At 50.1% G+C, this 6783-nt stretch overlaps 1 protein-coding gene across 1 annotated transcript; it reads left to right on the forward strand.

Moving 5' to 3' along the window:
- Positions 1-2531: 2531 nt before the first annotated feature.
- On the forward strand, positions 2532-6691 carry LOC125424979 (putative elongator complex protein 1; the record flags this gene model as incomplete). Its single annotated transcript, XM_048482419.1, has 5 exons — positions 2532-2593; positions 4487-4549; positions 4665-4725; positions 5748-5861; positions 6229-6691. Coding segments are annotated over 5 exons (656 nt in total), but the record flags the coding sequence as incomplete, so codon positions are not given.
- Positions 6692-6783: the final 92 nt, after the last annotated feature.

Genomic DNA, 6783 nt, shown 5'->3' on the forward strand with positions numbered 1-6783 from the left:
CTGGCGGGACCCGGCCCCCCCCGTAACCTGGGAAAGGGGGGTGTGTTTCAGTCCCTCTTCCTACAGGTTCCCGTGGACTCCGATTCGCCATGACAGGCCAACCCGTGGAATGGCGCCAGGAGGAAACCAACCCCATCCCGGAGATGGAACGCATCTCCCTAGAGGATCCCGCCCAGCGATCCCAGCAGGAACGCCGTCGCCAACGCCCAAAGACCCGAATGACCTGGGGAGACGTCAAGGCGACCACCAGCCAGGCCCTAGCGCTGCTGCGCCAGCAAGACCACCCCGAGACGCCCGAGAACCTCTGTGCCGCTCTCTTTGCGATCATCACCACCAACTCAGCGACCACCATCCTTTGCCTGCTCTGCTGCCTCCTGCCGATGGCGATCGGCCACCCCCTGACGAGCTTTCACCAGACCAACATCTGGGAGCAGTTTGCTGCCGCTGCCAACGTCTCATCTTTCTGCCTGGGCCAGTACCTAGGAGTCGGGAGCCTGCTAAGCTCCTGCCTGCTCCCCGTCTGTAAAGCGCCCGGAGACTTCCTGGCGGAGTCTGGGCTGAGCCCCTTCATGAATGCCTCATCCATCAGATACTCTATGAGCGCCGACTGGGGACCCGTCGTCCAAACCCTCCCGGCTGGCGCTCTTTCCCTTGTCACCAAGACGGTCGCTAACCACGAGTCCAACACCTGCGCCCGCATCACCGGCGCAGCCGAACGGGAAACCGACCCGGGCCCATTCGTCGGCTCGGCCAGTTGGAACTGCACACACATGGAGGACATTCCCCCCGTGTTCGGAAACATCCTGCTCCCCAGGGGCTGGTTCTGGACCTGCGGGGAGAGGACGTTTAACTACATTCCCGCCCGACTCCCTGCCGGAACTCTTTGCTGCCTCAGTCGCCTCACCATTGTCCTACCCCAGGCTCCACCCCGGGAGCCCGAACGCCGCCGCCGCCGCTCCGCCCTGCCTTTCGACCCCTCCTGTCGGAGCGACGCGGTCGCCCTCTCCGAAGCGGAGTTCGTCTCCCTCGCAACTTCCCTAGTGGGAGTCCCCGGACTCGCTTCCTACAATGCTAAGACTATTGGCCGGCTGGCCTGTGCCCTTGCGAAGTCCATCAACTCTACCTCCACCGCTCTGGATGCCCTGGCCTCCGAGCAGCAGGAACTTCGTCAAGCGACCCTAGACAATCGTGCCGCTATTGATTATTTGTTGTTGTTACATCACCAAGGTTGTGAGAATGTACATAATATGTGTTGTTTTAATCTTTCTGATAATTCCCAATTGATCCACATGAAAGTGCGTGAGTTGCAAGAAGTTGTATCTAATCTGAAGTATGATGTTTTGCCCCATTGGTGGTCAGCCCTCTGGAGCTGGCTGCCGGGAGGATGGTTGAGTGCTATTGTACAGCTCTGCATTGGTTTAATTGTGTGCCTTGTTATCGGATCTTGTTTCATTCAATGCGTGTCTAATATTGCCTGTAACGTGTGTAAGAAACCCCTCGCTTTTCCCTTACCCCGCAACCAAGTTCTAATGTTGCACAAGCAGCTTGGTCAACTTGACCATACGGCGGAGGAGACAAGCGTCCCTTTAAATCGCCCCTTAGCGTTTCGGCCCCCCGTTTTCTAAAATGTAAAAAAGGAGGAGATGTAGTAGTGCACTGCCGACCCAGCAGTGCCGTAGTAGAACGTTGGGACGCCGACGGACCTGCGGCCTTGCCGGTCGCATCGCACCCCCACTCCTCATCCCCCATGAGTCACGGGTCGTGAACTGTCTGGCTCAATCACCGGGCGCAGGGACAATGATCTTGCCCCCAGGTGAGGATTAGGCTCAGACGCGTACGCTCCTCTCCGCACGTAGCCAGATGAGATCATGCATCACCTGATGATCTCCCGACCTCCCGCTCTCCCGGGACTCCCCCCAGTCCTCCCTCCTACACGCCCCCGATAGAGTGACAATAAAAGGTGCCAGGAACCGGCAGGCGGGAGACTCGCTAGGAACACGGACCTCCGGTCTCCCGCTGCTGGCGATCTCCACCAGATGTTATCTCCGCGTCTCGTCTCGTTCTTACGCTGACCGCGTGGGTCGACTACATTCCTCCCCTCTTCATTTCCTTCCTTCTTTCCTTGCTCTTAATTTTTTGCCAAATCCCCTGTCTTTCTCTGAAATTCTGTGCAAGCTTGATCAATGGAACCAGAACTGGTGATCAAGATTTAATCGAGGTAGTGACTTTCATCTGCGCAATCCTGTGCAGAGAAGACAGGGGTTGCTATGTTACAGAACTGATGTGCTCTGGTAGAGGAAAAACAGTTGCAGCTTGCATTAACGGGCAGAGTTCTGTTGTTTATGGGTAAGAAAAATGAATTAAATCCTCTCCCCCTTAACTTGATCTAATTGTAGGGAGAGTTTTGTATGGGAGGAGGCTTGAGTTCAAGGAGGAAGACAGAACTGTCAGTCTACTCAAGCAATGTGCAGGTGGAACTTGTTTAATCAAACACCTGATCTACCTATATCAAATGTTCTTCTTTCATTTAGGGAAATGTATTGAGAAAAGAAAGTTTGGTGATGCAGCAATACTCCTGGAACAATATGCCAAGGTATAGCCCCATTTCTTATCCCCTTCTGTGCTTCTCATCCCATGTTTGACCTGTCTCGGCACTAGCTTCATGGATCCAGCCACATAATTTTAGCCAATCATTTTAGCCAATAGTCCTATCAAAAGGCAGCTCAAAGTATGTGAAACTTGCCTGCAACTTCATTTCGTGCTCTTGACCAGAGCCAGGGCTTTTTTGGCCATGGTTCCACTCTGGTTGAACACTCTGACACCCAAGCCATGTGGGACCTTAAACAGTTCCGTAGGGCCTTCAGGTCAGAGATGTTCCACTGAGGCCATCCAAGAGTCTATTTAAGTCAACGATAGTCTCAAATACTCTGTGCATTTTCAACCATTGCGCCTCTCCCCTTCCCCCTCCTGACAAAAAGAGAGTAATATGTCAGGATAGGCTGTGGGGTAGTTTTCTTTAGGCTAGCTTCCTTAAATAGTGCACCATTGGAAACGTTAGTTTTAAATGTTAAATCAATTTTAAGTATTGAATGTGTTTTTAACTCTGTTGTAAGCCGCCCTGAGCCCACTTGGCTGGAAATGAACGGAGTATAAATCCAATTAAAAATAAATACATAAAAATAGAAGTCCATGCTTCAGCGTGACCCTAGCTTTTTCTCTGATTCCATCAGGGTATTTGGCCTGTGGAGCAGAACACCATTGCTCTGCCCATGTAGAGTATAGTGTTTCTTGGACATGCAAGGCATGCCCATCTCTGCTGTAAACACAGGCCCAATGTGTGTGATTGTTCTTCAGAAAGGGGCAAGAACATTATACAAAGTGGGTGTGCACATATGTAATTTGTTGTACGTACCTTGAATTGGGCATGGGCATCGAGGAAAGCACACGCTGGCTCCATTAACACATCGTAGACAGCTGACATATTGGGTGAATCCTTAGAAGAGCGATCGTGTGTACAGTTACTCCAGTCAAAGCCAATTAATTTCAGTAGGCTTGGATGGGAATAACTCTCCAAAGGATTTCATGGCCGGGCTATGCATTAAGCAGTCCTAGGTGATCGCCTAGTGTGCCAGAGGTAGAGGGTGGCAAGCAGGCTGCCTGACTGAGGGCCTGTCTACAACATCAGGGTCTACTGTGGCGAGCAACAGGCTTGGAAGTCACCTCCGCCTCCAGTGAGTGGCCAGCAGGGACCCTGTTGTTTCCCACTCTCCTTGACTCCACTGGGAGTATTGGGCAGGCAATGGGGGAAGGAACAGGCCAGACTCTTCTTCTTTGCTTTGCTGTGGCAAGAAAGTGAGTGGTGGCTTCCTTCCACACTGCTGTATGGTCCTGCCCCCAACTCTTGGGAGTTGGCGACAGGTTTGCAGGCCAACAGGACTCTCCTGTCCCTAAATGCCACATGGAGTTTGGGAGCAGCAGGGGCTGATTGATACTGGCCTCAGCACACCCAGCTCCAGCTTTAAACCACAAGCCTCACTGAGGGCAGGGCGCTGGGTGGGGAGGAGGGCTGGAGGGCGCTGGGTGGGGAGGTGGGCTGGAGTCAGTGAATCTTGGTGCTCAGTTTGATGTGGCCGCAGTGAGGCTTGGATTGAGATTTAAACTACAGCCACGTGGAACATGGGAGTGGCAGGGGCTCCGCTGGCCTGCGTTCAACCGCACCTCTGCCTCAAACTCCACAGGGGGTTCTGGGGCAGGGCAAAGCTGTGAGAAGGGAACACAGCCTTGGAATGTGCCCCCAGGAAGTGGTGCTGGGGGCTCTAGCACCCACCCCCACAATGGGAGCAAGGAGAGTGAGGGTGGCTTGGAGGCCCCACCCTAGGCTGCCCCAAAACTCTAGAGGATTGTGCCATTAATGCAGAACTTCCCTCACCAAGAAGAATGATTAGTGAGCAGAGTGTCAGTGAATACTTTCCTTCCTCTTCTCCAGGATTATGAAGAAGCCATCCTCGTCCTCTTGGAAGGGACCGCATGGGAAGAAGCTTTGAGATTAGTAAGACCCTTGAAAACTGCCCCTCCCTTCCCATTATGCAGCAGCTGAAAGAGTTGGTGTGGTTGACTTCATAGCTGTCCTGATGTGGATTTTTCTTTACCCTTTCCTCTTCTAGATTTACAAATACAATAGAACTGACATTGCGGAGACCAATGTAAAGCCGTCTCTGCTGGAAGGTAAGAGTTTCCCCTGTTCTTGCTCTCGTGCTTCAAGATGGATGTAGGATCCAGAGGATATAACAAATGGTGATCCTGCGGGCAAACTGTAGGAATTAATATTAGAGTGTAGCATAGTGGTTAGAGTTCCAGACTAGGATCTGGAAAGACCAGATTTTAATCTGCCCTTTGCCATGGAAGCTTGCTGGGTGATCTCGGGTCAGTGTCACACCCTCAGCCTAACCCACCTCACAGGATAAAAAAAGGAGAAGGAAATTATGGAAGCTGCTTTGGGGAGAAAGGCAAAGTATCAATAAAGTAAATAAAATATTATTTTATTTATTTATTGGATTTCAACTACAGTCAGGCTCAGGCAGGTCAAACAATGGTTAAAACAATATGGATGAATCAATAATAATTAAAATGAGCATTAAAATTCTAACTTTAAATGTACCTGGCACCATTACTAGAACTTAAACTCTAATGGGAAACTTAAACTCTAATGGGAAGGAAGAGGAAAAAAGAGTAACACAAGAAACTCAAAGGAAGAAGCTTAACCAAATAAATTAACAATAACTGACAGCAGCAAACAAAACAAAACGGGTAGGGGTAGGGAGGCCAGCAAGATGGAACCAGCACTCCCTCAACCATAGGCCTGGGGGAACGTTTCTGTCTTGCAGGCCCTGCAGAACTGGGTCAAGTCCCGGCGGGTCTGGGTCTCAGTCAAAAGAGAGTTCCACCTGGCTCAGACCGGAGCTGGAAGGTCTTGCCTCGGTGCTGGAAGGTCTTGGCCTCAGTGCTAAGTTTTGTTAACCCTCAGGGCAACTAGTGAGCCACTTTGTGAAAGAGGATGCTGGAACAGGTGGTACCACTGTCCTGATCCATCAAGGCTCTTCTGTTACAAGGATTGAGTATCAGGTGGAAGGTGAAGCTTTCAATATGTTCAGTGATGCAGGGGCAGAGCTGGTTTCCTCAGACATGATGAAAACGATTGCTTCATTCCATGGCAATATAAAGTCTCCCCCATTGTTTCACTCCCTTAGTACAAAGAAATCATTTGGCGTTCCTGGAAACTCAGAAAGAAGCATTTTCTCGCCATCAGAAGCGCCTCTCCGTGGTCCGGAAGCTGAAGGAGCAAGCCCGAAATGAGCTGCAAGGTATGTTCTCTTCCACAATGAGTTCCTGGGCAAAGCAGTGAATTGGAAGTTGGTGGAGACTGGTGAACCTGGGTGCAGAAGATATAAACTGAAGCTCTGAAGTGAGTTTGGTTTCCTCACAGGTTTAAGTCACAGCACCCATGCTGAGCAACCATGGAAGGTCAATTTTTCTCATCTTTGGCCTGCCATTTGCAGTCCTCATTTGCTTACTTGTGGGAGTCTTTTTGAAGAGAAATGAGAGGGGCATTATCAAGCATTATATTCTCTCGAAGTGTTCTAGAATTAATAAGAAGCTGACAGGAAAAAATAGAAGGGTTTGGGAGGAAAGATGACATCATTCTTTCTCCTTCTGATAATATTTTTACAGATTTGGAAGACCCACACTGCCCTGAATCGGACCTCTTTTCTGATGCCAGCAGCATTGTGACAGCCAGTGAAGCAAATTCTAAGTATTCTCACAGTAACTCGAGAATATCTGCGTATGTATCTTGCCCTGAGAGGAAACCATGGTACCTTTTAACAATCTGTCTTGCTTTTCTTGTTGCATGTTTTGGAATTAAATCTGCCTTGACTGTCTCCTTCAGATATGATGGCTATGACAGATTATCTGTTAGGGAATCTCCTGAAACAAGGACTCCCAAATTGGAAGGCACTTTTGGAATTAAGAAAACGAGTGAGGCTGCTGCCCTGGCAAAATGGCTGCCACAGGAGTGGGACTTATGACAAAATGGCTGCCACAGGGATGTGTTCAGTTGCAAAACCTGGGAAGGTTTCACAAAAAGTTAAATGCACACTCCAAGGGAGTCTTTCATATCTATGAACTTTATGTACCTGGCCATAATGAATACATACATTCTTCTGTGGTAATCCACCCACCGGCGCTTTGGCATGTGGTAGGACAGGAAGTGCATCAGGGCAAGAA

Source organism: Sphaerodactylus townsendi, unplaced genomic scaffold, assembly GCF_021028975.2.
Source record: "Sphaerodactylus townsendi isolate TG3544 unplaced genomic scaffold, MPM_Stown_v2.3 scaffold_1656, whole genome shotgun sequence".
NCBI classification, from domain to species: domain Eukaryota; kingdom Metazoa; phylum Chordata; class Lepidosauria; order Squamata; family Sphaerodactylidae; genus Sphaerodactylus; species Sphaerodactylus townsendi.